Source organism: Myotis yumanensis, unplaced genomic scaffold, assembly GCF_028538775.1.
Source record: "Myotis yumanensis isolate MYYU_CA2020_CCGP unplaced genomic scaffold, mMyoYum1.0.hap1 SCAF_12, whole genome shotgun sequence".
In the NCBI taxonomy this organism is placed as follows: domain Eukaryota; kingdom Metazoa; phylum Chordata; class Mammalia; order Chiroptera; family Vespertilionidae; genus Myotis; species Myotis yumanensis.
In genome coordinates, this window is record NW_027223763.1 from 28,571,643 (window position 1) to 28,591,117 (window position 19,475).

Genomic DNA, 19,475 nt, shown 5'->3' on the forward strand with positions numbered 1-19,475 from the left:
GGCCCAGCCGGTGTGGCTCAGAGATTGAGCATCGATCTATGAACCAGGAGGCCATGGTTTGATTTCCAATCAGGGCATATGCCTGGGTTGCTCCATCCCCAGTATGGGGCGTGCAGGAGGCAGCTGATCAATGATTCTCTATCATCACTGATGTTTCTCTCTCTCTCTCTCTCTCTCTCTCCCCCTTCCTCTCTGAAATCAATAAAAAAATATTTTTTAAAAAGAGGAGAATATGGTGAATGACAAGATTCCATTAGATCAAAACCAAGCAGATGCTCAAGATAAGTCATGCTACTATATGAGTGGCATGCCTGTCATGGTGCTAATGATCGCTAATATATGTTGAGGCAGATGACATTTTTTAATTGATCCCTGTATCATATAGAGCAAAGGTCTTTGGAATGAGACCAGAGCAGAACAGAGTAAGCAGCAGTTCTACACAGGGAAAGACAATATACTCTAAGGCCCTGTACTACTCATATTTTTGTTTGTTTCTTTTGACCACATCTGTAACTCTTCATAGCTATTCATCAAGCTCTGGTATCAGAGGATTTAAGATTTGGGTAGCAAAATATGGCTATTATATGATACAGCGTAGTTTTTTTTTTGTTTTTTTTTTAATATATTTTATTGATTTTTCACAGAGAGGAAGGGAGAGAGATAGATAGTCAGAAACATCGATGGGAGAGAAACATCGATCAGCTGCCTCCTGCACACCCCCCACTGGGGATGTGCCCGCAAGCCAGGTACATGCCCTTGACCGGAATCGAACCTGGGACCCTTCAGTCCGCAGGCCAACGCTCTATCCACTGAGCCAAACCGGTTTCGGCAACAGCGTAGTTTTGTATGAAGCCAACAAACTAATCAGTAGTGCCAGAAATGAAAAGGCTCTTTCCACTGATAGCCAAGGACCTCCCTGGGTTACCATTTTCCCACAAGTACAATGAGGAGTTTGGAGGTCTTGCATTCTGACAGTCTGGGAAACTGTGACAGTCACTTAGTTAGGTGTTTCTGACTCACCAGGTTCTTCACAGCGGCTTTCACGTCCTTGTTCCTCAGGCTGTAGATGATGGGGTTAAGCATGGGGGTCACCACCCCATAGAAGAGGGAGATGAGCTTGTCTGAAAGGTCCTGTTTGTCTGCTCCCAACGGGTCCTTGGATTTGGGTTTCCCATACATGAAGAGGATGGTCCCATAGAAGACGACCACGACTGTGAGGTGGGCAGAGCAGGTGGAGAAGGCCTTTCTCCTCCCCTCAGCTGAGGGGATCCTCAGGATGGTAGCAATGATGAACACATAGGAGACAAAAATGAACAGGACTGGGATTGCAAGGAAGATCATATTGGCCACAACCATGCTGATCACATTGATGGAGATGTCAGCACAGGCCAACTTCAGGACAGCCAGGATCTCACAGGTGAAGTGGTTGATGATGTTATCGCCACAGAAGGGCAGCCTCATGGCCTGGGATGTCTGAACTACTGAGTTGGTGATACCAGCTGCCCAGGAGCCAGCAGCCATGGGCACGTAGGCAGCCTTGCTCATGACCATGGGGTATCTAAGGGGGTTGCAGATGGCCACATAGCGATCAAACGCCATCATGCTCAGGAGCACACACTCTGTGGCTCCCATGGCAAAGGAGAGAAACATCTGCACAGCACAGGCTGAGAAGGGGACGGTTTTCCTGGGGGTCAGGAAGCTGTCAAGAATGAGGGGAACTGAGGAGGTGGTGTAGCAGATGTCCAGGAAGGAGAGGTTCCCCAGGAAGAAGTACATGGGTGTGTGCAGGTGGGAGTCAGAGATGGTCACCAGGATGAGGACCCCGTTACCCAGCAGGATCACCAGGTACATCAGCAGGATGAGCACAAAGAATGTTTTCTCCAGTTTAGGGTGGGCAGAGAGGCCCAGGAGAATGAACCCCACCACTGGGGAGGTCTGATTGGACCTGTCCATGTTGTATCTACTCTGTCACTTGTAGTAAATCAGAAGGTCAACCTCAGCACTCTCTGACTCCAAACTTGCCTGGGCAGCCAGGTAAAATCCCCACCCGGCTGAGCAACTGGAGAGTAGCGCTGACAATTTGGTCATCTCTACAGGATTCTAGGAAAAATGTAGTAGAGATCAATATTTAACCTCTGCTTTCAGTAAGAACAAACAAGTTAATTTGGACGAATTCTCCTGCAGATGGCAATTATAAGCACTGGACAAACTATGTAAAACATCTGTGTAAAGTATTGGCAAGGTAAATAAAACAACAAGGAATCATAGGGTCATAATTCTGGGGTAAATAGGAACTCAGAGAAGTGAGACCAGCATTTGAGGCTGTTTTCAACTGGGACATTTGCAGCTTCTGGAGGTGGTCACCGAGAGGCCAAGAAGCACTGCTGACAGCCTCCTGGAGGTGGGGAGCAGGTTTTGAAGTGCAAGGCCCACCATGAAGTTGTTCCTAATTAAACTTCCTTCTGTTGGGGGAGGGGGGACCCCGCCCCCAGGGCAGCTCCATAAGAATAAGAGTGAATCAGAAGGAAACACACATTTACAGGTTTTGTAGCTAGCTTCAAATTTTCCCAAGCCCTGAAATTGGATTGAGGCTGTCCCAGATTTTTGGTGCTCCCAAATATCTAGCAGAAGCAAACATAAATCCACTTTGAAGGAAGGTGACATCACTACAGTCTCTAAATCATTTCCACAAAAATTTTGCCAATACAACATCTGGTATATAGATTTAAAATATGGCACTCAGGTGACAAGACAACATAAATGAAAATCAACAGGGTGATTCAAGTTGCGGCTCATGAGCTTGTGAAGGTTAGTGCTCTCGTGGTCACCGCTGTGCCATGTGTGGGCCATGAATCTTGGGCCCCGGGCCAAAATGGGCCACTAAGCTGCATAATTCACGGTGGTCAAGACAAGGAAACAACTGAAGTGTCCTTCAATCGATGATTGGATAACAAAATGTGGGACATACATGCAATGGAATAGTACCCAGCTGGAAGAAAAGATGCAATACTGCCATTTGTGACAAGGTGGATAGATTTTGAGAATATCATGCTAAAGCTGCAAAATCGGTAGACGGGAAAAGTCAAGAACCATATGATTTCACTCACTTGTGGACTATCAAACTGAAAGCAACAAATGCAAAAACAAGACAAACAAACAAAAACACAGACAACAGTATGGTAGTTACCAGAGGGAAAGCAGGATCGGGGAGGTAATAAAAGGTAGAAGGGGTCCTACATGGTGAGAGAAGGAGATTTGACTTTGGGTGGTAAACACACAATGTAATATACAGATTGTGTATTATATATAATTGTACACTTGAAACCTATATAATTTTAATAACCAACGTCATCCTAATAAATCTATTATTTTTTTTTAAAGGTAAGCAAGAGGTAGAAAAATGAAACTTAAGTGTCCCTTCCCTTGGGGCTGGTGGGAGCCAAGAGCCTCTGCTGTGGAGTTACCTGTTGAGAGAATCAGCCCAGACCACAGTGCCAAGGTCTGAAAAGGCTGCTGATCCTTTTGTACAGTTAGGGCAGCAAGTGGGCCTTTCTGAGGTTGAAGGAGAATTCTGACTGATTATCCCTTCTTGTCATCCTCCGTCTGCCTGCCCGGGAGGCACTGGCTTCTCCCTGACACTGTTCATAGAGCCCTAGTCCTGCTCTGTCAGCTCTTCTTTCTGGGAAGCTTGAATCTCTCCTCAGACTGCAAAGTGCTCCCCAAACTGGGATGGATGCTGGCCCAGTAGAAAACTGTAGGCAACACTGAGGGTGTTGGACACGGAGTTTTATTTGCTCTGTATCTAAATAACTCATGAACTTCCCACACGTCCATAGCTCCAAATGTTTTCAGTTATCCGGCCCCTTCCTCCGTGTACAGGGGCACTTCCTTCCTGGAGAACCAGACGCGCCCCGGTTGGTACTTCACACTATAGCTGTTACCACGCCAGTCCCATCATAATTCAATTCGGGTTGACAGACGTGTATTGGGCATCTGCTCTGGGTCAGGCAGAATTCTAGGTGCCAGGATCACAGCAATGAAAGGCATAACCCCTAACTCAAAAAGTTCAAAATCTAATGGAGAAGTGGTGATCACCATTATTAATTACATAAGTAATTATATCGCCATCATTGTCAATGTCGTCATCACCATCATCATCATCATCGTCGTCGTCATGGACTGTAATAATCACTCTAATGCTACTGACAATAGGCCTTAGGGTCTATTTCACAATCTGCTCCCTTTCCAAAGCAGAAAGCCCCGTACTGCACTCCTCACAGTCCTCCCGCCTGGCCTGATGCCCTGAGTGATCCGGGGGGGGGGGGGGGGGGGGGGGGGGGGGGGGCGGGGGGGTGCTATATTAACTTCCTGGCCAGGGTCTTTTCACTTGGAAGTGGTTTCCCTTTGATACTGAGCTAAAATATGCTCCCTTGCAGCTTTAATCCCTCTTCTACAAAAAGCCCTCAAAATATCCAGAAATAGCTTGGCCAGCAAGGCTCAGTGGTTGAGCATTGACCCATGAACCAGGAGGTCACGGTTCAATTCCTGGTCGGGGCACATGCCCAGGTTGCGGGCTAGATCCCCAGTGTAGGACGTGCAGGAGTCAGCAGGAGGCAGCTAATCAATGATTCTCTCTCATCACTGATGTTTCGATCTCTCACTCCCTCTTCCTTCCTCTCTGAAATCAATAAAAATATATACATTTTAAAATCCAGAAACAGTGTGGCTTCAGCATGAACATAAACAAGAGTAGTCTCTATTCTTCTCTGAGGGCCTTTAAAAAATCAATATATCTCTTAGAGGCACATGCACCATCCACTCTCTCTAAAAAAAAAAAAAAAAATCAATGGAAAAATATCCTCAGGTGAGGATTAACAAAAACCAAAGAGACAAACAAACAAACGTGCGCTTACCTTTACCAGAAAAATGGTGAGCAACAATGATTTGTTTCCTAAGGGCTGGGAAGAGGCCACAGGTCAGACATGGTGACACTGGGTCTGAAGCTCCAGGGTGAGAGTTCAGAATGTGTGACAGGTGAAGGGTCCAGCCAGTCCCTCCCCTCCGCCTGCCTTGTGTGTTCAAGGGCACATTCTCCAAAGGACTGGACAGTGCCCTTAGATGATAATTTAAACTCCAGTCTGTTCTTTGGGACCATTTTAGTCCCTAAAGTCATTTAAAGTTTGGAAAGTGAGTTGTACTCAGTTTAAAAAGTTTGTATTCTTCTGGGATGAGATCCCCAAGATCCAATTAGGATGAAGGCGCTGGGGAAGGTTTGCTGCCTGCTTCCTCTTTCCCTCCCTCCTTTTTGCCCTTTCTCCTTCCCTTCCTTCCTTTTCTCTGAAGGCTGTCATCCCATTCAGAGTCCAGCAGCCCCCAGTCTTTTCTCCTGTGTTGTAGCCAAGTCTGTGCTTGTAGTGTTATTTTTTGTTTGTTTGTTTTTATTTTTTATTGATTTCAGAGAGAAAGGGAGAGGGAGGGAGAGAGAGAAACATCAATGATGAGAGAATCATTGATCGGCTGCCTCCTTCACGCCCCCTACTGGAGATTGAGATGAAACCCAGGCTTGTGCCCTTGACAGAATTGAATCCGGGACCCTTCAGTCTGCAGGCCGATGCTCTATCCACTGAGCCAAACCAGCCAGGGCCTTATAGTGGTTTATAGAAAGTCTGAGTGAAAGACATACTTTCCCTTTAAATTTTCAACTCGTTGGATGAGGCCCGTTGAAGTAACCTACCCGGTTCTTCCTCAGACTTCACTTGAAATCTATCTAAATCATTGTCCTTTCAGCGTCTTATCATCTGTGCATGTGCTTTGAGAGCTCTTGGGAGTCACTGACAGAATGCGAACCAGAACAGGGATGGGTCCAGAGAAGGGGTACATTCCTTTATTCGGCAAGTGACTATTGCATAAAATGCAGTAAATATTCTGCCTTCCGGAGTGCACCCTCTAGTGGTCAGAGAGAGTCACATGAAAGAAAATTCCCAAACAAGGTAGGAAGTGCAGGGCAGGGAGAATGCCCACACTGCTCTGAAAGCCCAGGGGGAGCCTGGGGCCAGACTTCCTGCGGGTGATCTGAGGTCAGTGGTGAGCTGGAGCTGGCTCACCAATTGTGCAATCTCCTCCCAACTTCCGTGTAGCGATGTTGCTGGGAGTTTGAAATTGGATATCGTGGGAGTGTTTACACCACAGAAATCGGCACATGATCCAGATCAGGGCTTTCTTTGCTCTGGAGATCCAGCTGTTAAACATTTACAGCACACCACTGGAATGGATGAGTGGCAGTTTGCCCGAGGAAGGGGAATTGGGAAGCACCGCAGGCAGAAGGGGCTGCATAAACAAAGGCACAGAAATGAGAAAGAGCCCAGTGATGGGGAGTGATCAGCAGTGCAGTATTGCTAGAGCAGGAAGGGGCAGGTGCTGCTGATGGGGAGGAAGGCAGCACTGGGCCTGTGGTTGGTCTTTTGGGGAATTCTGGGGAGTTAGGACTTTCTCCTGTAGGGGAAGAGGAGGTGCCTAGGAGTTTTAAGCAAAGGTCTGACATGATCAGATTTGCATCTTAGGCTGGTCCTTCTGGGCACAATGTGGAGTCCTAGCAGGAAAAGCAAGACAGGGACAGAGAGCTTATGGTAAAGAAAAAATAACTGTAAATACCCCAAATCTGAGGGCATAAAAAGACATCCAGAGTCTGTAAGCCCGCAGTATCCCAAATAGACTGAACACAAAGAAGCCTACACTAAGTCACATTATAATTAAAGTATGGAAGTCAAAGATAAAAAGACAATGTTGAAAGCAGCAAGAGATAAGTGACTTGTCACATGCCAGGGAACTCCCCTAAGGCTATTATGCAAGACTAGATGGGTAATGTTTGTAGAGAGATGGAAATTCCAAGAAAAAATACGAAAGAAATGCTAGAAACGAAAAACACTGCAATAGAAAGGGAAAATGCCTTTGATGGGGCTCATTAGTAGACTGGAGGACACAGCTGAGACAAGAGTCTCTGAGCTTGAGGATATGTCACCAGGCAGTTCCAAAATAGAAAAGAAAAAAGACACCCCCCTCCCCAAGAAAGTAGAGCATCCAAGAACTGTGACAAAACTATGAAAAGTGTAACATAATGTGTAATGGGAATACCAGAAGCAGAAGAGAGAAAGGAACAGAAAGCTACTTGGAGAATGTAAAGGGATCCTGAGATCGAAAAGTTTGAGAACTACTGCCTTAAACATTTCTTTTTTTTTTTTTAAATATATTTTATTGATTTTTTTACAGAGAGGAAGGGAGAGAGACAGACAGTTAGAAACATCGATGGGAGAGAAACATCGAACAGCTGCCTCCTGCACATCTCCCACGGGGGGTGTGCCCGAAACCCAGGTACATGCCCTTGACCGGAATCGAACCCGGGACCCTTCAGTCCGCAGGCCGACGCTCTATCCACTGAGCCAAACCGGTTTTGGCCTTAAACATTTCTTTTAACTTAAAACAAATAACTGGATTATTTGCCAAACTTTTACTGCAGAAAGAGAGCTTTTTCTTTGCTATGAGCCCACAATTTGGACTCTTAACTAACCACACCTATGATACATTGTCTATAATTTTCTATTTCAACTTCCTTAAAGTGGAGTAAGAACTCAGACTTTTTTTTTTTTTGCAAAAGTATCAAAGTGCAGAATCTGTCTAGAATTTTACAGCGATCTCCTTGACATCTGATATGACAATAATTTATTTTAACCACTTGCCTTTAATGAGTCGCTCCAAAGCAGCGGTTCACAACCTGTGGGTCGCGACCCCTTTGGCAGTTGAATGACCCTTTCGCAGGGGTCACCGAAGATCATCCTGCATATTAGATATTTACATTAAAATTCATAACAGTAGCAACATTACAGTTATGAAGTAGCAACGAAAATAATTTTATGGTTGGGTCACAACATGAGGAACTGTATTTAAAGGGCCAGAAGGTTGAGAACCACTGCTCCAAAGCATTCCACTTAGTTTTCATAAAAGCAACTCTTTTCACCCTTTGTAGCTCAGTGTATTTAGTTTAAATAAAATTAATATAACAACAAGATTAACAACTGGCTTGAGTAACCAGAGGGTCATACATAGCTGCCTCTTAGCGTACCTGCCAGCCAGGAGGAGCAGACCTGTCTGACAGCCCACCCTCCCTGAGCGGGTGACTTGCCATGGTTGTTGGTGCCTGCATTTTGCAGAGGGAATGAGTATTGTTAGTTTAGCTGGGGAAACAGTTAAAGGGAGGTTGATTAAAACCACTGTTCGCAACAAGTGGCAACAACTACTAAAATTAGCATCTCGCTGTCAACTCGAGCCCTCCGTGTCTACTCCATTACAGGAAAGATTTTGTATTTATCTCCTTATCCCCAGGCCTGGCTGAGAGTAAGGAGATGGGCAGAGGAATTCACTGTTTTGACTGAATGTCAAGACAACCTTTTGGTCCCCAGTCTCCTGTGCGAGCTTAAACACCCTCCTTCCTGTCTCCTGTTATGTTCTGTGTTTCTTTTCTTCTCTTGGTTTTGGACTCCTGCCCTCCTTTCAGTCTTTTTCTTTAACTCTGACCTGTCCCTACGCCTTATAGTTTCTTCTCCTGACAGGTCTCTCACATGGGTGCCCTCACACTCTCCCCTCTGGCCTCCCTCCTGACTCTCCCTTGCTTCTGGGCTCCCACAGAACGTAGGGGCACTTGGCAATCATCTCACAGACTGTAGCTGTCACCGCCCTGGTCATTTCTGTTCTCTTTCTAGTTCGTGGTGCCGGCCCTTGGTCCATGTCTCATGCTTCCTGTTTTCAGGGGCAGAGGCCAGGCCTGGGCAGCTCCGGAGGGACAGTGTTGAGGGGCTGCAGGGAGGGCCAGCTCGCTCAGGAAAAAGGCAAACCTTCCGCCTCTTGCTTTGACACTTAGCCTTGCAAAAACCAGTACAGAGCCCCGCCAACAGACACCATTGTGGTCAAAGCACACCCAGACCTTCGTTATTCCTCTACTTCCAGGAATGTCTGCAAAGACATTTCTTTGTTTTTTAAAAAATGTATTTTATTGACTTCAGAGAGGAAGGGAGAGGGAGAGACAGATGGAAACAGTGATGAGAGAGAATCATTAATCGACTGCCTTCTGCACGCCCCACGGTGGGGACCGCGCCTGCCAGCCGGGCATGTGCCTTGACCGGGAATCGAACCGTGACCTCCGGGTTCATAGGTTGATGCTCAACCACTGAGCCACCGCAGCTGGGCTAAGGAATATTTCTTTGTAGCGAAAGGACTTACATAGAACTGTCTGAATCTTATCTAATTGGGTTGACAGGACACAAGCCCTAAACTCCTGTGAGGACTATCACCAAACTTTAAATTGCTTCTGGGATTAAAACTGGCCCCAAACAACCAGAGCTCTAAATTGCTCCACGGCTCCGGGACAGAGCCTCTGGGGAGAAGGCGAGGGGCGAAGAGCAGGGGGTGTCTGCCCTGAGCATGCAGGCTGGGCATGGCTGCCAGGACCCCTGGGAAGGAGCTCCTCAGCCTGTCCTTCCTCTTGTTCTCTTGCTGGGCATGGAGAAGGCCACTGACAGGGAGCAGCCAGAGCCCCTTCACCTGTGGTCAACCCTAAGCTTTCCTTACCTGGCTGTGAAAGTGAAGGGAAGGCTGAGCCTCAAAACAACTAAGCAGGATTTGCTTCCAGGCACAGCCCCAGCAGGGAGGGCTGTCCCAGGGACGGGCAAGCAGGGCAGCTGCAGCAAATCACCTCCCAAGCCCAGGGCCTTCCAGCATCCTCCCAGCCATGAGACTGCTGTCCAGGTGAGCGCCTGTCCACCATGGCTCACCCCACACTGAGTTCTCTCTGTGGCTAAAGCTTCTTCAGGTAGGTGGGAGGAAGAGAAGAGGTGGGTGTGAGGGAGACTTGGTCACAGCTTCCATGTCTCTGAAGGGTTTTTCTAGGGGAAGGGAGCAGGCATGTCCTGGGAGCCTAGACCCGTGTGGGGGCAGACAGAGTGAGGAGTGGGGAGGACATTAGAGGAAGGAAGTTTCTCCTTAAAGTCGGGGAAACTTTCCAACAATCAAGCCTGCCTGACAAAGGAATGGGAGGCAGGCACTCACAAAACCCCAGATTCTCACAGCAGAAATGGGAAAATTGTGTTTCACAGGAGGTGTTCCTACGAGGGTGGTGAGAGAGGGAAGGCTAGTTACTTTACAGCGTTCCTGCTAAGTCTGCGAATCTCCAGTCAATAATATTAATAGCTCTAAAAACAGATTTCTTTTCCCTAAATATTTCCAACGTCCACAGTGAATCTCTGAAAATTGCACGAGGATAGCGTCCCAATGGCTTCTCCTATTCAATCGCCCCCAACCAGCAACAGTGTAATAGCCACCGATGCAATGAGGGAAGCCCAGAGACCCCCATCCACCCTCCCACCCCTCGAGCCCTGCTCTGAGCAGATACTTTGGAGAAAGGTGCGACACCTGCCTCTTTCATGAGTGTCCTAGGGAGAGTGAGGGGGACCACGACTTCATCACTGCTCCTCTGCTTCTCCGTGAACCTGCTCTGGCACACCTGGAGGAGCCAGAATACGATCAGGGTGGTGAGGGAGGAGCCCCGGGGAGAAGGTCGGGAACCAGGCTCCGGGCCTGGCCCTGTCTGCACTGCCTGTGACCTCTCTGATCTTGTCTCCTCATTTTAACATGAGCAATCGAGGCTTGCGGTTTTCTCTAATGCAGTGGACCATTCTGTAGTGACTGAAGGACATCCTATATGCAGCGCCTCCTTTGGGTGACCTCTCTGCAAGGCGGGGTAGAGCTGTCTGCTTTCCTGTGGAGAAAGCATTGCTGCAGCGTTGCAGTGGCTTTCATGGTCAACTCACACAGAGAAGGGTCTGATCTTGGAGTCGTGACATAAAACAGCTCCAGAAGCATAGAGCCTGGTCACAACATCACCGATGCTCACAGTGGGAGGCATAGAGGACACTTGTCTTGGATTCTTTTCCTGCTCCCCAACCCCCAGGGCTGGAGTAGACTGAGGAGACTGCAGTGCCGTGGACTAAGGCATGGGTAGAGAGGAGGGATGTGGAAGTGCTTCCGTTAGGGTCTCCTTAGTCCACCAGCCAGAAACTCCTTACTGACAGTGTCATGAAGGGAAGTCACCAAACATTAGAAATGAAGTATAAACCAGGCATCGAGTAACAAATGTAAATGCTAGGCAGACCCTGATCATCACATTCCTTTTGTACAGGACTCCAGGGGGAGCCAAATTACCATCAGAAAAATTATTACACAAGCACAGAATTAGAACCAGGGGAGTGAGGTAAAGTCAGCAGTCAGCATCACTGAATATGACAACCTCCCAGGACACTGGAGGGACAATCTGGGGACAGGCAGGGCTGACCCTCTGGGTTTCTGTTTTATGGTCCTCGTGTAGGTTTATCCTTATGCAACCCTTCTTTCAAGTGTTAACACTACTGAGCCGGCTAAAATTCTTTCCTGTATCCTGGTTTGATTAGATTTCCAGGCTGTCCCTTTCCTGCTTTTGATGTGATATAGCCTGAGATTTAAGGTCACTTTAGTAGACAGTGAATTTTGTCCCTTAGACACCGATATTACAAACCGGTGTGTCAAAGGGTGCATTTAATTATAATTGCTGGAAGCATCTCGTTATAATCTCCAATATTGATCCCTATAAACATGTGTTTGCTGTCCTCAGTTTTCCTGAAGGTAGAAGAGAGAATTTAAAATGGAAGAGGCCAACCAATCCATTGTGGCAGAATTTGTCTTGCTGGGGCTTTCAGATCAGCCGAAGCTGGAGAAAACGTTCTTTGTGCTCATCCTGCTGATGTACCTGGTGATCCTGCTGGGAAATGGGGTCCTCGTCCTGGTGACCATCCTTGACTCCCACCTGCACACACCCATGTACTTCTTCCTGGGGAACCTCTCCTTCCTGGACATCTGCTACACCACCTCTTCCATCCCTCTAGTCCTGGATGGCTTCCTCACTCCCAGGAAAACCATCTCTTTCTCAGCCTGTGCTGTGCAGATGTTTCTCTCCTTTGCCATGGGAGCCACAGAGTGTGTGCTTCTGGGCATGATGGCATTTGATCGCTACGTGGCCATCTGCAACCCCCTTAGATACCCCGTGGTCATGAGCAAGGCTGCCTACGTGCCCATGGCTGCCGGCTCCTGGCTGGCGGGTGGAGTCAACTCTTTGGTGCAGATCTCTCTTGCAGTACAATTACCCTTCTGTGGGGACAATGTCATCAACCACTTTACCTGTGAGATTCTAGCTGTCTTGAAGTTGGCTTGTGCTGATATCTCCATCAATGTGATCAGCATGGGGGTGGCCAATGTGATCTTCCTGGGGGTCCCAGTTCTGTTCATTTTTGTCTCCTATATCTTTATCCTCAACACCATCCTGAGGATCCCCTCAGCTGAGGGCCAGCGAAAGGCCTTCTCTACCTGTTCTTCGCATCTTACTGTGGTGGTCATCTTCTATGGGACTATTCTTTTCATGTATGCAAAACCCAAATCAAAGGACCCCCTGGGGGAGGACAAGCAGGACGTTTCAGACAAGCTCATCTCTCTCTTTTATGGAGTGCTGACTCCCATGCTCAACCCCATCATCTACAGCCTGAGGAACAAGGATGTGAAGGTCGCTGTGAAGAACCTGGTGAGTCAGAAATGCTTCACCCAGTGATAATAGGAGGAAGCAGTATAGTATCTTGTGATTCTGTGCACACGTGGATCCCCTAAGAAATGACCACATGATGAGTACAGACTTGCTCAGTTTTATCACACAACTGCCAAACAATGTACACCAGGACGGGACTTTCCTGAGTGATTAACAATGCAACATCAACTCTCTAGAATGAAGAGGCGGTTGTGCTAAATCATGTAGAACCAAGAATAAGTGACTTTTAACGTTTATTTTTATTCTGAAAAAAATAAGCAATAAAATTACAACTTTGTAAAAAAAACTATATTTCTTTCTTAGTTCATGTACAGACTAGCTGAAATTTGCATGTGCCAATTATGTTGTTCTCTGCTCTACTGTGTAATGGGGAGCATGGCATTGAGGAACAGTTACTAGTTAATTGGTGTCCAAACTAAAATCCAATCAGCATTTTGGAAAGTTACCAACACCAAGACATGCCAAATGACATTATTTAACGCCTCTTTGTAGGAGCTAAGTGTTTCCAGTTTAATTATTTCCTGTTTAATATTCTAGAGCCAATTTTGGGGAACTCCTCTTGCTGTACATAGAGCATATCTATTCCTACTCTTCCCCCTCAGTCCCCAACTAATCTAATTTCTGCAAAGAGAAAAAAATTTTAAACCATTATAACTTTGCTCCAGAAGGCAAAGGAAAATATAACCATAATGTATGAATAGATAGAAAAATAGGGAAAGTAAAAAAGGATAACATGAAAATTCTAGAACTAAAAGCTGAAATATTTAAATTAAAAATAGAAGTTGGGCTTTTATTTTTTTTAATTTTTTATTGATTAAGTTATTACATATGTGTCCTTATTCCCACATTACTCCCCATACCCCCCACTCATGCCTTTACCCCCCTGTTGTCTGTGTCCATTGGTTAGGCCTATATGCTTGCATATAAGTCCTTTGGTTGATCTCTCCCCCTTACCCCCACCCTCCCCTACCTTCCCTCTGAGGTTTGACAGTCTGATCAATGCTTCTCTGTCTCTGGATCTGTTTTTGTTCATCAGTTTATGTTGTTCATTATATTCCATAAATGAGTGAGATCATGTGATATTTATCTGAAGCTGGGCTTTTAAATTATTGGAGATTATAGAAGGAAAAGTCAGCAAAACTGACCAATAAATTGTATTCAATCTGAAAAACAGAGATAAAAGATTGAAACAAATGAGTCTTTGAAAACTTTGGGACCATAAAAAATGGTCTAACATATAAATTTGAATCACAGAAGATAAAAAGAGGAAAGAATGAAGCAGAAAAATATTTCAAAAAAATAGAGAAAAATACCCCAGAAGTGGCGAAAGACATAAAAACGCAGATTCAAAAAACAGAAATTTTTATAGTAATACACAAAAATAAAAAGAATAAAATATATCATAGATACATCATAATCAAACTGTTGAAGAGGAAAAATAAAGAGAAAATCTTAAAAGCAGATTTGAATGACTGATGGCTTTTCATCAGAAAAAACAACAAGCTAGAATATAGTGAAAAATATTTTAAGAATATTAAAAAAGAAAATAAACCATTCTATAAGCAGCAAAAAATTTTTAAGAATTAATACAAAATAGGAGAAACCAGGATGGCAGCATAGGTAAACACCTGAAATTGCTGCCTCGCACAACCACTTCAAAACTACAACTAAATGACAAAATGGATATCATCCAGAACCACAGGAAGGCTGGCTGAGTGGAAATTCTACAACTAGAAGGAAAGAGATAAGGACACTGAGACTCAGAGGAGGTGCGGAAGTAAAGTGCAGAGGTACGGAGGCGCACGTGGAAAGGGCTGGCAACTGAGGACGCAGTTGTCTTTTTCAATCAGGAGGGAGTCACAAGCTCCCGACTGCTCAGAACTCCAGTTCTGGGCGAGCCTCTGGGGACCCAGACTCATACGGGGAGAAACTGGACTGTCTGGCAGCGGGCGGAACTCAAGGGCAGCTTTCTCTCAGAGGTGCTTGCAGCGATTACCGTGGGACACTGAGACCCGGGGCTCTTAGGGCAGGGCTGAGGATCAGCCATAGCTGTTTGCTCCACCCTGTTGATTCCCTGAGACCCCGCCCCACCCAAGCTGTGTGCAGAGGCTTTTGCATATGAATGGCCTGGCCCTTTGCAATCTAAAATTACCAAACAAACTGCAGCTGGGTCAGAGAGACCCAGAACATCCAAAAGAAGGCCCAAGTCCCCACAGCAGCTTGCATTGCTCCACAGCTGGGCCTCATCTGGGCACCTCCAAACCCCAAACAAAGAAGAGGAATCTGCAGATCTCTCCGTAGCTCCTGCTGGGTAGCCTCAGGCAGAGGCTAAATTAGCACCTCCTTAGACATCCAAGAGCCAGTGTACCCAGTGGTCAGAGTGGGATCATCCAGATTACAACTCCTCAGATCCATAAGGGACACACTCAGGGGGCAGACTCAGTGAGCACCAAAGCTCCACTGAAGCTAGTCTTGCCCCATAAAGGTGTCTCCAGCACAGAAGTTCTCCCACTGTAGATACAGCTGAATCTCACAGCCAGTTGGTCTGGAGGTCAATTCCTCCCACTGATACCAACAACAATCAAGGCTTAACTAGAACAAGACTGTGCACAAAGCCCACAAAGGGGTGCACCAAGAGTGTCCACCTCAGGTAATTGGGGAGGCTGAGCCACTGGGCCCTATAGGACACCTAGCACACAAAGCCACTCTATTAACACAGGGAAGCAGCCAAAATGTGGAGACAAAAAAACAGGTCACAAATGACAGAAATGGAGGAAAGCAAACTACTGGATATAGAGTTCAAAACCACGGTTATAAGGTTTTTCAAGAATTTTCTAGAAACCGCCGATAAATGTAGTGAGACCCTCGATAAATCTAGTGAGACCCTCGAAGATATGAAAAAGGACCAACTAGAAATTAAGCATACACTGACTGAAATAAAGAATATCATACAGAGTTCCAACAGCAGACTAGAGAATCGAAAGAATCAAGTCAAAGATCTAAAATACGAAGAAGCAAAAAACACCCAACAGGAAAAGCAAAAAGAAAAAGAATCCAAAAATATGAAGATAGTTTAAGGAGCCTCTGGGACAACTTCAAGTGTACCAACATCCGAGTTATGGGGGTGCCAGAAGAAGAGAGAGAGCAAGGTATTGAAAACCTATTTGAAGAAATAATGACAGAAAACTTCCCCTACCTGGTGAAAGAAATAGACTTACAAGTCCAGGAAGCACAGAGAACCCCAAACAAAAGGAATCCAAAGAGGACCACACCAAGACACATCATAATTAAAATGCCAAGAGCAAAAGACAAAGAGAAAATCTTAAAAGCAGCAAGAGAAAGACAGTTGGTTACCTACAAGGGAGTACCCATATGATTGTCAGCTGATTTCTCAACAGAAACTATGCAGGCCAGAAGGGAGTGGCAAGAAATATTCAAAGTGATGAATAGCAAGAACCTACAACCAAGATTACTTTACCCAGCAAAGCTATCATTCAGAATTGAAGGTTAGATAAAGAGCTTCGCAGATAAGAAAAAGCTAAAGGAGTTCATCACCGCCAAACCAGTATTATATGAAATGCTGAAAGGTATTCTTTAAGAAGAGGAAGAAGAAGAAAAAGGTAAAGGTTCATAATTTTTTTATGAACAACAAATACATATCTATCAACAAGTGAATGTAAAAATCAAGTGAATAAAAACCTGATGAACAGAATAAACTGGTGAATATAATAGAATCAGGGGCATAGAAAGGGAGTGGACTGACAATTCTCAGGGGGAAAGGAGTGTAGGGGGTGTGGGAAGAGCCTGGACAAAAATTGTACACCTATGGATGAGGACAATGTGGCGAGGGGTGGGGGGGGGGTGGGGGTAAGGGCAGAGGGTGGGGTGGGAACTGGGTGGAGGGGAGCTATGGGGGAAAAAAGAGGAACATCTGTAATAATATGAACAATAAAGATTTAATTAAAAACAAAAAAACAAAGGATAACAAATTACAAAAAAAAAGAATTACTACAAAATAATGGTTCTTTTAGATAAATGAAAACTAAGAGTATTTATTTCTAGCAGATCTGTATTACAAGAAATCTAAAGGAAGTTTTTCATGTTGAAAACTTATGATATCAAATGGAAACTCAGTTTTTTTTAAGAAGGAAAGAAGAGCACTGGAGATTATAAATATGTGGGTACATAGAAAATTCTATTTTTCTTTTAATTTCTTCAACCTTTATATGAGCATTTAAAGCTGAAATTATAACATCATATGGATTATGGTTTATGTAGATCTAATACAGATTATGTAGACCTGGGCACATATTATCTAAGTTCTCTGCTTCAGGGTCTTTCCCAGGACTGCTATAACAATGTTGGCTAGGGGTGGAATCTTATCTGAAGGTTTGACGGGAAGGTTTATTTCCAAGCTTATTTACATGGATATTGGTGAAATTTGGTGCCTTGAGGGTTGTTGGTCTGAGGACCTCAGTTCTACATTGTCTGTTGCCCAGAGACTTCTCTCAGTTCCTTGCCAAATGGGTCTCTCCAATCTGGCTATTTGCTTCATCAAATCCAGAAAAAGAGTGCAGTCTTCTGGTTAAAAGCAAGTCACTAACGGGGAGGAAATTACACAAAGCCATAAATCCCAGTGGGCAAGAATCACTGGGGCCATCTTAAAAGCTGCCTCCACATTTCAGATTCTACCAACATAGAATGGCCTCCCTGGACTGTGTTCGATACCTCCTATTCTATGAAGTTTTTTTTTAAAAAAAAGAAAAGCAACTTGTGAAGGCTGTGGAAGAAATACTCAAGCCCAAGGACCTGTGCCAACCTCTGTCCCCAACATGGTTTTCTGCTTCCCTCCATCCCTTTATTTGTAAATTATCCTCCATGTGCAAGGCCTGGCCAGAAACTGCCTCCTCCTTGAAGTCTCCCCACAGCTCTAGAGCTCCAGGTGAAAGTCTCCCCAAGTCATGACCTTGAGCACTTGGTTTAGAAGCATTGTGCTCACAGCTGCGGGTTCCATGTGTCACAAGCATAGCATGTTTATAAATAATTCTTATCTTCCCAGCTGCTCTTTTCCAGAATGATAAGCATTTTGAAGTTTGCAGAAATTCAATCAGGACATGGAAATGCTTCCCTGGATGTCCTTCAGTGGCTTAAAAGTGGGAAGTTCCATCAGGAACAAAGGAAGGAGAAAAAGAAGTCTTCTCGGAGTGCTTTCAGCAATAATTGGATCTTGGGGACATTGATTCAGAAATATAAAAAGTTTTCTGACTTTATGATTCCATTTCCAAACTTTTAATCACTCCAGGGAACACAGTGGTTCTAATTACAGTGCTGATTTCAATTTTCCTTCTACATGTGCTAGTTGTTCCTTTGGGTATTTTGTCTAAAACACAGAACCAAGGCAGAGTGGAGGAAACTGGCTTTCATCACTTCTTCAAATAAGAGGTGGATATCTCAGCTTGGGCTTTTCAAACTGGTGTTGCTATTTCTGGCCTATGGCTGTCCCCAAAACATAGGGATCTTTTCTCAGTAGGCTCCTGATCAAGGTAAGTGAGAGTTCTTATAAGAGTAATCCTTAACCTTTTATTAACACAGTGATATTTTCAGCTTCTGGATTTTTCTCCCAAAGGGGTGAGGGCTTGAGAAGGGAAGAAGTGAAACAATTTCGGTGGCTTCACAAAGATTGAGGGCCATACAGATCTCCTTCTTCCTGGGTCAGAAAAGCCGAGATGGCAAGAAACCTATGAAACTTTTCAGTCTCATTTCATGAACTCACTAACTTCAGAGACACCTTGAGAAATTAGAGGGTCACATGGTTTCAAAGCCTCCTCTTGTCCAACTCCTGGGAGCACCGTTCACATTGTGGCCATGGAAATGGCTGGAGTTGTCCTGGAGTTATGCTTCAGAGGATATCGTTTATGTTGTCTACAATATAAGTGGGGCTTCCTGGAGCTCTGTATCACTGTGGCTTGGAATGGAAGCGGCCTCATAGCCTGAGCAGCCCATACTTTCTGAGTCTCCCTTCCCTACTTCAAGAGTAGCTCTGCTTTATATTTGAGGGTTCTGAATTTAAGAAAACAAAAGTTCTCTTTCATACTATCATTGCTCTCTTCTAGTCCCAATTCAGAAGAGGGTAACTTGAGGGTCAAAGAGAGGAAACGAGTTCTGAACTCTATATAGCAGGTTTGAAGGTTAAGCAGAATATAGCCCAAATTTGTGGCTTACGGCCGGATGACTTTCCACAAATTCGATGTGATTCTGGAAGGAAGCTTAGAAAGTTGCCTGCTTGGTTCAATATAAATAATTTTCTAATACTCCAGAGCTCTGCAAATAATGGAGCACACTGTTTGGTAATGTAGTGACCTCTTTATGATGTGAAGAGATAAAGCTGAAACTGAAAAGCCATGCTCCAGTGTGGTGCAGAGGATCTAGGATGGGAGTGAGGATTGGGCTAGATTACCTGGGGAGCATAAGTAGTGGCAGGATATTAGTCCGGGTAACATATATATATATATAAGCCTAAGAGACCATTATGATCGAAAGACCAGTTGCTATGATGCGCACTGACCACCAAGGGGCAGACGCTCAATGCAGGAGCTGCCCCCTGGTGGCCAGTGTGCTCCCACAACCAAGCTCCTGTGGCCTGCCAACCTCCCACAGTACCTCCCCACAATGGCTCTGATCACTGGCCAGGCAGAGGGGCCCCACCCGTGCACAAATTTGTGCACCAGGCCTCTAGTATCTAATAAGCAGCTGAGCCAGAAGGCTCAAGGACTGTTAATATCCACTGATTCTTGTGTGGACA

General features: G+C 45.3%; 2 protein-coding genes across 2 annotated transcripts; one reads left to right on the forward strand and one right to left on the reverse strand.

Moving 5' to 3' along the window:
- Nucleotides 1-891: 891 nt before the first annotated feature.
- LOC139021050 (olfactory receptor 13C7-like) lies at nucleotides 892-1,953 on the reverse strand. The gene has a single exon (XM_070431211.1). It carries the CDS (start codon nucleotides 1,951-1,953, stop codon nucleotides 994-996), a length of 960 nt encoding a protein of 319 aa, XP_070287312.1. The 3' UTR covers nucleotides 892-993.
- Nucleotides 1,954-11,722: 9,769 nt separating this feature from the next.
- On the forward strand, nucleotides 11,723-12,679 carry LOC139020479 (olfactory receptor 13C7-like). Its single transcript, XM_070430114.1, has one exon. The coding sequence runs from the start codon at nucleotides 11,723-11,725 to the stop codon at nucleotides 12,677-12,679; it is 957 nt and encodes a 318-aa protein (XP_070286215.1).
- The last annotated feature ends 6,796 nt before the right edge of the window (nucleotides 12,680-19,475 follow it).